The following is a 16,108-nucleotide window of genomic DNA, read 5'->3' as shown; positions in this document are numbered from 1 at the left end:
TTTAATTACAGCATATGACAATTATGCTAATTCAGTAGTTAAGCTATTTAACAAACAAAGTGAAGCGGTGCACTGCTGCTCTGCGACGGCAGCTGCTGCCACCCGAGGAGCTTGTACGACCCACGACGCTCTTCTCAAGCAACCCACGTCACCAGACAGAGGTGAGCTAAACTAAATGCGACAAAGGTTCACTGGCACAACTGTACCTTCGTGGGCACAATCCATCAGCTACACCCCATTCATTGTGTGGTTTTCCACTGGCTGCAGCTACCAGAAGACGCGACTAGAACTGGGCTGACGCACACGTCCTCTTCTCCTTTTAGTGTGATGCAAGTTTTCTTCCTTGCACCGAGCTACAGCTACCATGTAATCAGTTTCATCTTGGGAGCAACTAGTGTGACGATTTTTCTTTCCACAATGATGCATCTGCTGAAAAACCATTTCCTCCTTTCCACTTGCCCACTAGGCAGCCTGCCATCCTCAGGCTTGCTAGCGAGGCATATAGCACAGTAAAAAAATAAGGGGGGGGGGGGGGGGGGGCAGGCTACTGGACTTTCCACAGCTCATTTTATTTTTTTAATATGCCACCTGTTATTTCTGTTTTGTCATCATATAAGCGTACCGCTAGCCATTTTCTTTTTTAGGTCCATTCATGTCCCCATTCCATTCATAGAGAGTTGATTTTCACTCAGAGTTCCTTGGCATCCAGGGTTTCACACAGACCTCAGAATCTTGCATCACACTTGAGAGCCCCGGCTTCTCCAACCGAGTTTTTGTTTAGACTGCCTGTTTTTTGGTGACCAGAAACTGTCAACAGATATGTGCACAACCTCATCGTGTGGCTAAAATCGTCAGAAAAGTTTTTTGCTGCTGGATACCACTTGGATGGAAATTCTCCCAAAGGTTCATCTTCAGTTTCGGATTCGCCGTGGCTTCCAAATGATGCTTGCCCAAGTCTTCCTAGAATGCAGGCTAAAAGCGTTTATAACGCGAGACAGTAGTAAATTGAGGGCCAGAGCACAAAATGAGTCTTGCTGCCCATCTACTGTGCAGTGTCATCAAACATCTACGACACTGCGCTGCCAATGAACAACACACACTGTGGAGACTTGATCTAGCCACACTGTGATCAGCTGCACAGTGGAATTGGCAGTCATGTCAAGTATGCCACGCGCATAAAGTGAGAACAGCTTTAATTTACTTTATTGAATGTATCTACAAGTAACGCCTTCCAAGCGCTGTCTACGAATTTGATGCAGGGTGAACCACCAGCTGGAAGTAAAGAGAGAAACATTAGACTCCACACAGGACAACTGTGAAGGTGAGGCAAATGGAAAAACGCTGTTGCAGGCAGTACAATTGCAGAGATACAATTACCCACAAGAAAACCCCTATACTCCACCTCACAAGTTGTCTGCAGCACTATGGAAGCTATAGCTCTCTCATTTACCCCTCTACAGTAAAGTGACTCGGACCAGCAAACATCTTTACTACAGGCTGTTGCAACGCTAAAAACGCACCATAAAATGCTCCTTTTGGTTCAACCTCTCTTATTCACGCTGGAATTTGACACAGAGATGGCATACAACAGTCTTGTCTTTTCAACACCAACTTACCAAGTTTGGACGACGTACATTCCTTACTTGTTCAGAATTATAAATCTTTGTTGTCTGCAGCATTGGTCATGCCCATAACAAGCAGCTTTTGCATAGTGCACGTCTAGCATTGCAACAGTCTGCATATCAGGGTCTTTACTATATCAGTTGTTCATGATGGCACGGCTCTGACGATGCTCTCTGGTAATTGACTACTAACTAAACACGGTGCTGGTTTATAAAGAAACACAAACCTTCCATCCTGCTCTTATTGTCCCTTTACGTAGCCCGTTGTGTCGTAAGACGGTGCGGGCAGGGCATTTTTTTCTTATTTATTTTTAAGCCCACACTAATATCTGTCCCTTTACGTGATTATTTATTATGAGTTATCACATCTCATGTTAAGTTTTTTTCAATTTTGTTTGCGTCTTGTGGAATACCGCATTTGCACAAATACAATGCGGCTACAAATATAACGCAAGTTTTGTTTCATGGCAGCTACAAGTTTTATTGCAGTGAACTAATCTGTCCAAGTTAAACAGTACTCTCACTGAATCCTTTTTATGGCTTGCTTTTTGCACGCAGTCATTTATACCGGGCAAATACATTAAGGAGGGACATTACCTTAAAGAGTGAACTTTTGAACCGCTAGCTCGATTTGATTGAAACTTGTGGGGCTATAGAAGGATATAGTTCTTAAGAAAACACCAGTCGGTAACACTGGGCACAGTCCATGGCGCACTGTATTGCTCCGCTGGCCAGCTACGACAGTGAACAAAATCAGGTTTTTAAAGTTGGATTCTATCAAACAAGCCAGAGGCACCAAAATTCTTGAGCTAATAATTGAAAAGCTTTTACAATGGTTTACTTTTTGCTATGAAGAAATCCTGTACGACGGGTCCTGAATGTGAGTGGAGCGTCACTGCAAACTTAAGTTGTATACAACTATACTTATTATAGTATATCACTGCTTGGACCATCTCTGCCGAATTACAATTAAGCTCGAGGCTTTCTTGAAAATCGGAGCTCTGAAAATAGATTTGCAGTCTAGTGAGTCCGGTTTTCTCATTTCCTGTTTCTTGCAGTAGACTGTCAGCTCAGGAAACAATATTCCAATAATACTTGGTAACGTTAGCACTATAGCAGGCTTCCTGGAACGACATTTTATGAGGCACACAATTGCGCGTTTAGTTTGCCCGTTTTTGCCGTTTTCTGCACACTAAAAAATTAGTTCTCAGAAAAAACGGTGGCAGTAAAAAACCAATGTCATTCGCTATAAGGCTTGAAAGGCATTCGTTTATTGAAAAAAAAAAAAGAAGCAAAATTAAGAAAAATAATCCCACAGTTGTGTTCTCTGGCCATTCCCAAGTCCACATAACACAAAAAATTTAAAAATTATCTTTCATATCCGAACAATAGTTTTCTTCAGCAAGCACAGTCATCCTTGTCATACACGTAGCACGACGTTCTTCATAACCGCTCTAGAATAATGAAACTTGGCAGAGATAGTCCCGGCAGTGATGTAAACTAGCCCCACAAGCTTCAGTGAAATCACGCAAATGGTTCAAAAGTGCACTCTTTAGGGTAGACCCACCCCCTCACACACACACACAATTCTTCAAAACAGATCTGTAGAAGTAGAACGAAAATCTTTTCAGCAAGAAGCTGTGTGCCAGTAATCTTGGAAGCCACTGTAATTAGCTGCATTACTAATTAACTCCTTAATTCTGAGTTATATACCAATGGCAAGTACGTAGCCATAGACATGATGGTTGGTTGGTTTATGGGGTTTAACGTCCCAAAGCGACTCAGGCTATGAGAGACACCGTAGTGAAGGGCTCTGGAAATTTGGAACACCTGGGGTTCTTTAACATGCACTGACATCACAGTACACGGGCCTCTACAATTTCGCCTTCGTCAAAATTCAGCCGCCGCGGCCGGGATCGAACCCGCGTCTTTCGGGTCAGCAGCCGAGCGCCGTAACCACTGAGCCACTGCGGCGGACATCATGATTATGAAACAGCACATAAGGAGCACAGGAAATTCACTGCAAACGCAATGTCCTCTGGCAACGGTGCGTCCACTGCTCACGGTGTCTAATTATGGTTCTAAACTGTGCCATTAACACTCTTTTGCTCCACTGCTCTCAAAAATGACGCCCACGCATTCTGCGATGGCCACCCTAAGAACAGAAAGCACGTGCCACAGTACAGTGTGGGCATAGCAACCTCTGGCAGTAAGAAGAGCAAGCACATTCTCCACACTATGCTGCCACTTGTGCTAGCACTTTCACAGAAGCCCCATCGACATCAAGTCCACAAAGGAAAAACATCTGCACAGGCAAAAAACAGGCCTCACCGATGAGCCTTCCAGAACATGCTGCTGTTGCTTGGTGGCGCTGACAAAACCGTCCCGGGTGCCAAATGTGACAAAGCCAAAGCCCTTGGACATGCCCGTCTTCTTGTCCTGCACAAGGATGGTGGGGATGCTGAACCGCTACCAGGTGGTGCACTATACACCAGAGGTTGCCGCAGTCACACACAGCTGAATGGGACCAAAATTTCTTTAAATTACATGTACCGCATATTGCCGCGCATAAGTCAACTTTTTTTTTTTTAAATGTCCTTCCAAAGTTGGAGGGTCGACTTATAATCGGAGTCGACATATATGCAGAGTCTTAAAGTCAGCCTAAATGCGGGGTCAAAAGTACTTTCGACCAAGTCGCGGATAATATCATGCCCCGTGCGCCCGTAATTCTATAATAGTTGTCAGACACGGTGCAAAAGTGGATCTGCCTAAAACAACTTGAATTTAATTGAGATATGCACCAAAGGTTTGTTTTAATACGACAGCGACTTGTTATCGACAAACCAGCGGCAGCAGTGGCTCATAAGATGACGATCGCAACTGTGTCCTCGCAAGCGACGACGAGTCAGAGATGTCTCATGAACAAATAAATGTTTCTTTATGACTCGGCCTTCTGAAAAACTTTTTGGGCGAGCTAGGACCACAGGGCGTGGCAGCGTCGACCTAAATTCAGAGTCTAACTTTTTTTTGCCCAAAGGCGGCCGCGAGTTGGGGGGGTCGACTTATAATCGGCAATATACGGTAGTTTGAAATAAGGGGAGCCCTCCTTTCAAAGCATGTGATGCTGACGGGACCAAAGCATCCATTCAAATAAGCAAGTTGAAATCAAGCAAGTTTAACCTAAAATTCTATAGTGCTACTTTACAAGCATGCGAGTGAAGCAATGAATAAGGGCAAGGGAAGGGGTTGCTGGAGAAATTTAAAAGCAACAAGAGAACAGTAGAACGAAGTTACAGCAAAAGGCGAAAAAGAAAACCACAAGTTGACATCACAACAAAAACTATCTGATGCACTTTTTGGCAACATCAAACTCTGTATGTGAAGACAACAGCTCGCTTAACCCTTTACCACAAATTTAAACGAGCCCCGAAACACATCTTCAGTGCACTGTTTTGCCTGTTGGTTGCACAGAATGAGTTAAAGTGAGGCTATCAGCATTGGTCGTACTGCATATATTCTGGGTTTTAATATTTTAATTAGCTTGCAAAAACAAATTCATGGTGCTGACGGTGTCCCCACACAGTGGCGGTTTTTAGCAGTGGATATGACATCATAGGGTTGGAGCCTGATGACTGGACAAGAAGTAAATATACTGAAAACTGGGCCAATAAATGAAGACACGTTTTGTCATCCTTTCGGGTTTTATATCAGCTCAACAAAACCAACACGTTTGCCTTGGGTAAAAGCACTGCAAAGCAAGCAAAACAAAAAAGCACCACCAGAGGCTCCGGCTGTTGTTTTGCATCGAAGGACTTCGCACCTCTCTGTACACATGCATCTATGACCTATGTATCTGAGAATGGCTTGGCGGAATCGATGTGATCGAGCCATTGCATTCTACAAGAGTTCGTTTCGGTCCCAAGGAGGGGCACAAAGAAAAAAAAGACATTCGTTTCACATTTACCCTCCATGCATTTACCAGCATGCATCATCAACTTGTGGAGGATCATCGAGCGGCAGCTCCAGATGGCGCCACGTTCCCATCAACAGCGTGCAGTGGCAAGGCACGGCATGCGGTAAGCGGTGGCGGTAGCAGTACACGCTATGCTAAGAAGCATCTCGCGCAGGTCGTCACTCTGTCACAGTATCTCGCTCTCAAGTTCGGATAAGTCAGGGAAGGCCATTGATCAATGTTCTCTTCTGCGCCATCAACGTGACAGTGAAGCATCGCTGGACCAGCTGGGCGTTCACATGGTTGTAACCATGGAAACGACGCTGCCAGCCTTGGCAAGAACGAGTTAGAAGGAACAACAGGCAACCATGGTGTGCAAACTTCCGCCACGTGCTCAGATAGGCTGTTTTGATTGGTCCCACCCAATGTCATCATTGGGAAAGTGAAATGATTATGGGAAGCACCGCGATATTAGAGTTGAGACCAGCATTTTGTTTGCTTGTATCTTGAAATTTGTTCCTCTATGCCGATTCCTGTAATCCTATTTCAGTCACCATCTACGTGACAAAGAATCACCTGAAGTATAGGTAGCGTCCCTTCAAGCAGTGTTTCGAGCCCCTTTAACACCCGGAAAACATACCAAGATCGCTAATTTTTTTTGTCATAATTTTTTCCATGCAATTCTGGTTCTAAAAATATATTACATTATTTGTTTCTGGTTATAATTAGCACTAAATCTAAAAAACAAAACCTGTCGTAGAGGGCGGCTTTCCCTCAATGTATCCTGTGGTAATGGGTCACAACGTACTGAAATTCGAAGTCTTTATTTGATGCAGCCTACACTATTCTCTTGCCAGTGTAGACTATTAAATTGCAGATGTAGCAGCTAGAAGATTCACACAACAGAAAGAATCAGGCCAAATCTTGCACGTTTGAGCAGAAGATATTGCTTCCATGCTAGTCTTCCCTTGAAAAGCAAGAGGCTGTCACCAACGGACGCACCCTGTTCTAGCATACAGGTAGCAAGGAAGGCCTTCTTCAGCCTAATGCTAACGGGACACAGCTTCCATAGCATGGGGTGCGGATAAGTAGCTTCATCTGCTGTTTTAATGCAGGCAATGCATCAACGCGCTGAAGCGGTTCCTGCTCATCGTCTTCCTGAACATTGTTGTCTCCGAAACTTCCTTTGTTGACCAGTACATCTCAACATGAGGTTTGCCAACAATACCCTGCAATATTATTACTGCAAACAAGACTATCACTTCATCGCGGTCTACCAGTTTCTATGTAGAGCCCTGGGCAGTACAATGTGCTACCGCGTAACGGTTCGTATTCATCGCGATTGGAGTTCAAAGATGCACCACTGAAAAACTACATGGAACCAGCCGAGAATAACATTCTCGTGGGGGGGGGGGCTGCCATAAAATTCCGAGCAGTGAAGAAAAGGGAAAGCGAGGAGGCGCAGGTGGCGGATTATTGGTGTTCACACGCTGCCACACACGTGCGCTACTCAGCATGTACAATTGTTGTCGCCATTGTCGTCATCGCTCTCGTCATCATCTGAAGCAATATACAGCTCAAACACAAAGTCTGAGTCACTGTCAGACACAAATTCCACGTTGTCAGCAGTGCTGCTTTCTGTACTACTCCAAGAAGCACCTCTTATTCTCCGAGCATCGTCGCCACCGGCATTCTTCATGTGAAGCGCCATTATAAGACAGTTGCCAGGCAAAGCACGCGCAATAGAGCATTAAATGAGGTTTTTCATGGAACACTGTCGCCCTCTAGAGATGACAATTGCAGCCAAAGCAACAGATGACCATAACTCGTCTTTGGTGGCAGAAACAGCGAAAAGTAGGGCTGGACGAGTGTTGACTCGGCGTTGGCGATACTGGCACAAACTCTAATGACGAGTACAACTCGGGAGCTCGGGGTTGGTGGTTAAAGGGTTAAATGCTGCCAAGAGAGGTCACATGTTCAGAAGGCATAACTTGCCCTACAACTGAGAAGATTCCTTTCTTTACCATCAGTTGGCTTAACAGGGCTCCATGGATATCTACGTCTCAGCCTTAATGAGTATTTTTAGCATGACTTTCTTGAAACAGAAGAGGCATGTGAATCCTTTGCGCAGTAATGGTGGTAGCCACTGCCATACTTTGTGAAGGCTCAAAGAATGTTGGAAGCAAAGTTTATTGACAGTGCTGCTGTTCCATCCCTTCATTTTCTATACTTGTAGCTTTGTTTGCACCTTGCCTTGGCCAACACTCCTATAATGGTAGACTACCGACAAACCTGGAATGCGGAAAGTTTTTATTCGCCATAAGGGCTCAGAGAGGAGGCCTGACACAAGTGCTGCCCTTGTTATAAATAACGAGACTTGCTCCTATGTCCTGCAGTCCAGGTTGCTGTGCCAAACAATTGCAACGACATACAATTTCAACTGTGGCAAAAACATTTATGCTTTCTACATTTTGGTTAAACCAAACATAAAACGCACGAATATTTTTAACGTTCATACGAGTTTGTGTTGACATTTCACATGCTGTGGTGAAGTGAACTGCAGTGTCTTTCCTCTAAGCTCTGCTGTTCTGCAGTCCGTTCCAATATATGCGTAGGACCGGTACCTTTCGTTTCCTCGGCAGCATTCACTACCTGCACCGGAATACTACACGACTGAGCAGGCAATCTCTGGCCAGACTGTACCCAGCATGTGACTCGGTGTATTTGGAAAGTTAATTTCAAAGCAGAACGGTTGCAGCTCGAGCAAAGCACAGCCAAGCACACTGTCTATGCGCCGAATCAGCTGCAGGGGAAGGATACAGTTGTACTTACGAAAATCACGTTCGATGCGGTCACGTATCCGTACTGGGAAAAGTGCTCGCGCAGCTCCTCTGCGAATGTTGGTAGGGTGGGACAAGAGAGAGTGTTAACGGCAATGACGAAGCAGGAAGTGATGCAGGGTTCCACAACACCGAGCACAGCCAAATTCATACAGCTGCGCCTTCACTAGTGCTGGAAGCAACAATATGAGGTAATGAATCATACTGGCAAAAAGAAAGCCTAGTTACTGGCGACCATCCAAGGCGTCTAGCAGCCGGACAACTTCCGCAGGTGGCATTTTCGTCCTCGTAAGTGCAAGTTTTTTGTTTTTCACGACCTCAAAGTTAACACTGAAGAAAAAAAAGAGTGGGGGGTGAAGTTGGCTGTGCCACGGCCAGGCAACGTTGACTGCGCATGCTCGCACAAAACACGTGCCAAGCTAAGTGGAGCGTTTCAATCGAAGGACATGAGCTTTGAAATTTTTTTTGAAGAGAAAGCTTCACTACGGGACCTCGGACTTTCTTCCTGGCGCTTGCGGTTTTCACCTTCAAGCAATTTAGAGGTCAAACCACAGTAAAGCCATGGTGTGTTGCTATGGTGCTATACCAAGGTGGCACATAAGGTCATAGGTCAGGTCAAAGTCATGGGTCAAGGTCGAACAAAAAATTGCTGGTTGTCTAGCTCTGGTTAAACCAAGTGCGCACGCGAAAGCTTCATTGCACATGGTTACATGTAGTAAATTACCTGAGGTTTAACTGCTGCTAAACCTAGTTAGAGAGCAAAAGCTGTGGTGTATCCGGCAACTAGACAGCAAGACAGAATGCTGAGTGCATTGCGCACACAGGATAGGCAGCGCGACCACCCTGGAATGTGGGAGTTAAATTAACAGCACTCTTAGTGTAGCCAGGGGAATGAAGCTTTCGCATACACACCAGGTTTAACTAAAGATAAACCATCAGCAATTTTTTTCTTTTTGAGGAAAGGAAATGACGCAGTGACTGCAGTGATTGTCTCGCATATCTCGGTGGACACCCGAACCACGCCGTAAGGGAAGGGAGGAAGGTGGGGGTGGAAGAAGAAAGGAAGAACGAGGCGCCGTAGTGGAGGGATGGTTTATGGTTATGGGGTTCTAACGTCCCAAAGCGACTCAGGCTATGAGGGACGCCGTAGTGAAGGGCTCCGGAAATTGGGACCACCAGGGGTTCTTTGACGTGCACTGACATCGCACGACACACGGGCGCCTTTGCGTTTCGTCTCAGACGAAACGCAAAGGCGCCCGTGTGTCGTGCGATGTCAGCGAGTCAGTAAAAGTTTCCGGCATAGTTTCGGGTAGGTTGCATGGCGACAAACACCCGCAGAACGCTCCGCGAAGTCATGGTCTCTACAGCGTTTTCTTTTGCAGCGTTATTCGAAAGACGGACTCCCATGGCTCTGCCACAGCCAGGTAAAGCTGGCTGCACGTGCTTGCACAACATGTGCGCAGAGAGAAGCGCCGCGTTTCAATCGAAGGACATGAGAGTTACATGTTTTGCGGATACTTACTCCTGCCTATAGTCCACGGTAGGTTGGCTACAAACACTCGGAGAGCACTTCGTGACGCCATGGTCTGTAAAATGTTTTCTCACAGCGCCCTTAGCGACACCTCTCACCGTCGCTTTGGACCGTAGCACTTCGAAGATGGTAGCCCCGTGCGGCGACCGGCCAGACGCCGCAGACTCAAGTCGACCATGTAGCCGACTCGTTGGTTGCTAAGCTAGCCAAGCGATCACGGAGGCTCTTAGCGGCATAGTTTCTTATTGAGAAATTATATGCAGTGATCAGTGCAGTTGTTATATTATAGTTATATTAACTGTATGGTTACTAGGCACTGCTACTTGTGAACATGAGGAGCCAGTACAAGAGCGGGGGCTAGTTGGTGCCTCATACTGATCAAATCGCGCTAAAAGGCACAGAAAGGTACGCGCTTCGTCCGTCTTCTAGTGCACTGTAGTCCGTCTGTTTTCGTCTTTCTGTGCCTTTTAGCGCGATTTGATCAGCATGAGGAACCGGCTCATGGAGTTCTTTCCTTCCTCCATGAGCCGGCTCAAACGGAGGGTTCACTTCATGTATCAGCATGTTTTGGTTTTCACTGTCTCGGTCTCTCTGTAGTCGTGGGTTGTTTTTCGTCCCGTCTTGGGTGCGCTGCCAGCAAAAATGAACGTCGCATTAGAAGTCGCTGCCGATAAGGAAACCTGCACCGAAGTGAACCTTTCCGATGCTTGTATTACCAAATAAACTAGCGTGAAAAAGTTCAATATTCCACACCATTGAGCCCGACTAGGCTATTGTGCTGGTTTTTAGCTCATCTTATTATAAGGAATGCAGCGCCGTCTACAACTGAATTTTTTCTTTGACACGCTGCAACAAGCTTATACTCGGGGCGGAACCTCTCTCTTTACCTCGGCGTGCTGAAGCGGACAACGTGTCGGTGAAAACGCTGAGCAGCGAGGCATCATGGCATTCGGCGACCTGAAAACCGACACCGGTGTCGGCAAGCTGAACGAGCACCTAGTGCTCCGCAGTTACATCGAGGGCTACCAGCCGTCGCAGGCCGACGCGGCCACGTACGGCGCGTTGAGCGGCGCCCCCTCGGCGGAGAAATTCCCGCACGCTGCCCGCTGGTACCGGCACATCGGCTCCTACTCGGCATCCGAGCGCTCTGCTTTCCCGGGCCAGAAGGGCGAGCCCGCTAAGGCACCCGCCGCTGCCGCCGACGACGACGACGACGTGGACCTGTTCGGCTCGGACGACGAGGTCGACGAAGAGGCCGAGAAGGCTCGCCAGGAGCGAGTCAAGGTGCGTTGTCGATGCGCGAGCCTAACTCCTCGAGAGTAGCTTCACTCGTATGCCATCGGACGCCGTTTCAAAGCGTTAACAGAAAGCTAGATGCAGACAGACAATCTGCTGGCCGTCGGTTGTATAGAATGACATGTCGAATGGGAAGGTTCTTCCGAGAAAGCTACACGAGTTCACATCGGCAGACCACCTTGGAGAGTATGGCGATGTGCGCTACTATCTTGTTTCAGATTTAAACTGTTTTTATGCCCAGTACCAGCCGTCAAACCGCGGTAAAAGCGCGCAAGGTTCAGTGTTCACCACCGTTTGGTGTCCCTACTCTGAGCCGGTTACTGTAAATAAGCTGCAGTAATAAGTGAAGTGAAGCAACTTGGCCAGATATTCAACAATTTGCAGAACTGGAAGAAAGCTGACACACGGGAAGGTTTCTTTCAACTGAAAACCCTCGTTCCCAGAAGCCTCGACAGTAACCACCAGCTTTCAGGATAGTATAAAGGGAAGTTGTCCGCAGTCAGAAAATACCATTGGGAATTCCAGTTGGACACCATTGGAACAAATTGTGGTTAAACCAAATTGGAGTCAATTGGCTTCACATCCAATTGGCCTTAATGGTGTCCAAAAATCAACTGGTTCCAATTGGAACCAACTGATTTTTCTCCCAGGACTGCAGGGGGCACTGCTTTGTGCTCATGTGTCGGGAATTCAAGGGAATTGAAATCATACAAATTCAACACTATTAGAGAAACGAATCCAAGCAAGCAAGCCTGCATCACAAAGGGACACAATATATATATATATCTACAGAACACACTTTTGCTCCCACTTAGTACTCCATGCACAGGACCTTCCTGCTGGAGGCAGTGGCGCTTGTTAGTTGAGTGAAGTTATTTTTTTATTCAGGTTCGTGGGATGGTGGGAATGATGAAAACAATTGCAGCAGATAAAGCTGCGTATTTCTTTTTACAAAAACCTAATCAGGTCAGTCCCAGCCGAGCCAATCAATGGCTTGGCATTCCAACTGGAAACTTTCCACTTGTGTATTTGGAACCAGTTGGAATTAACACCCAGTTGGACATTTCAGTTAGCTCACTTGCAGTTCAAGTTGGAGCTTGCAAATACTCCTGAAAAATTTCTAATTGCAATTTTTCAGTTGCATCTTGACCAGTTTAACTTTTTTATGGTACAATTCCCAATTGGAATCGGCTGGGAATTTAATTGGACTGGAAATTGTTCCATACACCAGTCAAACTGGTCAAGATTTTCACCTGACACTCATTTTTTTTTTGTTATTGTTTACTGGTATACCTTATGGAATCCCAGGAACAATTTGGAATGCCCAGCTGCAAATTTCAAAATTTCATGTCATCTCTCCCAACTGGATTATCTAAATGGGCAACACAACACCAATTGGAACCTTATAATCAACTGGAATAGCCAGTTGGAATCTGCAAAACCAGTTGGATAACCCAACTGGACCACCAAGTTGGATTGCTATTTCCTATTGATTCCACTTGGGTCCAATTAGATCTCCAGTCAGACCCAATTAGATCTCCATTTGTATGTAACTGGAACCATTTGGATCCAATTGAAATTCCCACTTGGTCCCAATGGTTTTTTTTGACTGGGTCAAAAGGTTACAGTGATGTATCCTCTCGACTCATATTCACGCCCCTGCTCTATGGTGTCCCTTCAACAACTTCCCTCTCAGCAGATAAAGGAACATTTCCCCCCTCCTTATTCGAATACAAATGCGAGATTGCCGTCTGGAAACGAGGGTTTTTGGTTGGATAATTGTAGAGGGCGCTCGATATTCTGCAAGTTGGCAATTGTCAAAGAACAGGTAGCTATAGTCGGATGCAAGCTTGTAGTGAAGCTCCGCCCACATTTACGACCGCTGTATAGGATTCCTCCACGATGAAAAAGTAGTCCGTTGTTGAACGGACTACTTTCCATTTTCTCCCGTTTTCTTGTTGCGTAAACAAGAAGCTTAGCACAAGAGAAAAAATATAAGCTCTAGAGTTTTGGTTACTGTTACGATTAGCCAGCGGAGTAGTACAGGACACCACGGAAAGCGGCCCAGTGTTAGCAACTGCTGTTTTTTAAGTTGTATCCTACTATAGCTTATGCTTGTGCGGATATGTTACTCATGTGTAGCGCTCTTTGCCGTGCAGGCGTACGCCGAAAAGAAGTCGAAGAAACCTGGTGTCATCGCGAAGTCCAGCGTAGTGCTGGATGTGAAGCCCTGGGATGACGAGACGGACATGAAGGAGCTGGAGCGACTGGTGCGCACAGTGACCTGCGATGGCCACATGTGGGGCACGTCCAAGCTGGTGCCCCTGGCGTACGGCATCCACAAGCTGCAGATTGTCTGCGTGGTCGAGGACGAGAAGGTCAGCATTGACTGGCTCATCGAGGAGATTGAGAACTTCAAGGACCACGTCCAGTCTGTCGACATTGCTGCCTTCCAGAAGATCTAACCCTCCAATAAACATTTTTTTTCCCTCGGCCAGCTGTGTGCTGTCCTTGAATTGCTCACAGGTCATTCACCTACCTCCTCATCACTCATATTTGATGTAGTAGAGAGCAGACAAATAAGCATATACTCTCAATGCACGAAAGTGCACAGAAGAACATGCCTGGCTAGGGCCAGAACTGAAAATTTGCTGATGCCAGGGTTCAGTTTGTGATGGAAGGATTTTGAATTCGACTGAGGCATTCATATTCAATCTAACCGGAAGCGAAAAGTTCAGAATGTAGAAGGAGACACGAGACCAAGATGCAACAAGTGCAGTGTTGTTTTTGCAGTACTTAAGTGTTTGCCTAGTGTCCCCAAACTTCTGGAGAACCAACAAGCTCAAGCTGCTGTCCTGTCAAATCTAAGCTGGCTACCTTAGCAGATGACATTGTGTGTGCACCGCCTTTTGCCGTGCTATGTTCACCAAAATGACAGCCAAAAGTTTTTGGGCCTAGTGGTCACCGGGCCAACTGGTCCATGGTTCATCATTTGAATCCACCTAATGCGAAGTGCGTTGCTAATTTTCTGACAATTTTGTCAGGAGTCCTTGGTGTCTGAATACTTACCTCCTGACTGGCTCATAACAGGGTTTTCCTGTTTACAAAGAGGGTTAGTGTGCAAGCCAGAGTAATGACAATAAAACGAAATGAAAAAGCCGCCTAGTTCAGACGTTGGCAAGGACGGCTGCAGCAAGCCAGGCTATGCGAGCTCATCTTGAGACAGCGACTACGTGGTCCCCCAACAATCGCATGCTAAAGCAGTGCAATGAGGCTTTAATGCGAGAGTGTTAGACAGCCCATGTTGCAGAAAAGCCAGCATTGTTGGCCGTGAGCGAAAAATACACGAAAAATCCCCACAGAACCACCCAGGTGGCAAACTGCCCACCATGGCAGTTCAGTTAAGCATTGGTCATGACAAGTTCCTCAGGAAGAGCAACCTTGGTCTCGCAAGCCAAACCAGTATCAGCACCTGCCTTTGCAGAGCAGTGGCCTAACACTGCACCAGGGGTAGTACGAGGACTCCCAGGGATCATCATCATCAGCCTGACTACGTCCACTGCAGGACAAAGGCCCCTCCCATGTCTCTCCAACTGACCCTGTCCTTCGCCAGTTGTGGCCACCGTATTCCCGCAAATTTCTTAATCTCACCTAACTTTCTGCCGCCCCCTGCTACGTTTGCCTTCTCTTGAAATCCACCCCGTTACCCTTAATTAATAAGCACCAGCGGTTATCTTGCCTTCGCATTACATGCCCTGCCCAAGCCCATTTCTTCCTCTTGATTTCGACTACGATGTCATTAAACCCCGTTTGTTCCCTCACCTACTCCGCCCACTTCCGATCTCTTAACGTTGCAGCTATCATTTTTCTTTCCATAGCTTGCTGCGTTGTCCTTAACTTAAGCTGAACCCTCTTTGTTAGCCTCCATGTATAGGTGAGTACAGGTAAGATACAGCTGTTGTGTTCTTCTCTCTTGAGGGATATTGGTAAACGCAATATCCCAAGGATATATGAATGTAAAATCGAGAATGACGAATTCCACACATGTGGGCATTAACCCATTAATCGTACCGTGTCGTGCCCCTAAGGCGGAGCTCAAGTGTCCCCTCCAACTTTCTTCAACAACTGAAAGCTCCGGGGACTTGGTTTCCAAATTAAGTGGGCCTTCTGACCCACCAATTCCTTTGCTTTGATTTGCTTAGTTGCTAATGTACTGCTCATCAAATGCAACATTAAATCAACAAATCTCACAGTAGATCTGATAGCATCCCCGTGTGCTCCACAGACACACAAAAACGGACGCCCCTCCCATTGGCACTGTATCAAGTGGAAAAACAGGCTTTCCGAGGTCAACCGAGAGGAGAAAATTCCCCAAGGCAGCAAAGGATGAAACGGCTCCTGCCAGCAGCCGAGCATGGTGTTTAGTGTGGTGTTTGGAGGTACAAACCCGTACGGATACCTGTCGAAGGACAGTAGCGAATGTCTTGGACAGCACTGTGAGCCCGGCTGAACCATGTGCACTGAGGCAGTGAATATGGAGTACTGTGCCTCACACTTCCTGCCCTTCCATAATGAAGGGCCCTTTCCTGGAATTTTTGTCCCACCTGCCAAACACTGCACTCGCTACGCTGCACAGACAGTCCAAGCTGAGCTTCGGAGGCTCAGTGGTAAGGCGCTCGTCAACCGAGCCGGAGTACCCGGGTTCGAACCCGACCGAGGCGGCCGCGTTTCAATGGAGGTGAAACGCAAGAGGCACCCGTGTGCTGTGCAATGTCAGTGCACGTTAGAGATCCCCAAGTGGTTGAAATTATTCCGGAGACCTCCACTGCGGCACCTCCTTCTCTCTTTCTTCTTTCACTCCCACCTT

The 16,108-nt window shown here is 46.6% G+C and overlaps 2 protein-coding genes across 2 annotated transcripts; one reads left to right on the top strand and one right to left on the bottom strand.

The window, feature by feature from the left end:
* Positions 1-1,178: 1,178 nt before the first annotated feature.
* Positions 1,179-10,119, bottom strand: LOC149345118 (SRA stem-loop-interacting RNA-binding protein, mitochondrial-like). Its single transcript, XM_089546439.1, has 4 exons — positions 9,937-10,119; positions 8,407-8,465; positions 3,954-4,061; positions 1,179-1,272 (listed from the first exon to the last, which is right to left on the bottom strand). Exons 1-4 carry the CDS (start codon positions 9,995-9,997, stop codon positions 1,243-1,245), a joined length of 258 nt encoding a protein of 85 aa, XP_089402565.1. The 5' UTR covers positions 9,998-10,119; the 3' UTR covers positions 1,179-1,242.
* A 691-nt stretch (positions 10,120-10,810) lies between these two features.
* Positions 10,811-13,736, top strand: eEF1beta (elongation factor 1-beta). Its single transcript, XM_089546438.1, has 2 exons — positions 10,811-11,229; positions 13,401-13,736. Exons 1-2 carry the CDS (start codon positions 10,888-10,890, stop codon positions 13,704-13,706), a joined length of 648 nt encoding a protein of 215 aa, XP_089402564.1. The 5' UTR covers positions 10,811-10,887; the 3' UTR covers positions 13,707-13,736.
* The last annotated feature ends 2,372 nt before the right edge of the window (positions 13,737-16,108 follow it).

This window comes from Amblyomma mixtum, chromosome 5 (genome assembly GCF_055824585.1).
Source record: "Amblyomma mixtum isolate Tamu chromosome 5, ASM5582458v1, whole genome shotgun sequence".
Classification (NCBI taxonomy): domain Eukaryota; kingdom Metazoa; phylum Arthropoda; class Arachnida; order Ixodida; family Ixodidae; genus Amblyomma; species Amblyomma mixtum.
The sequence above is the reverse complement of the archived record's forward strand: the minus strand, read 5'-3'. Positions and strand labels throughout refer to the sequence as shown.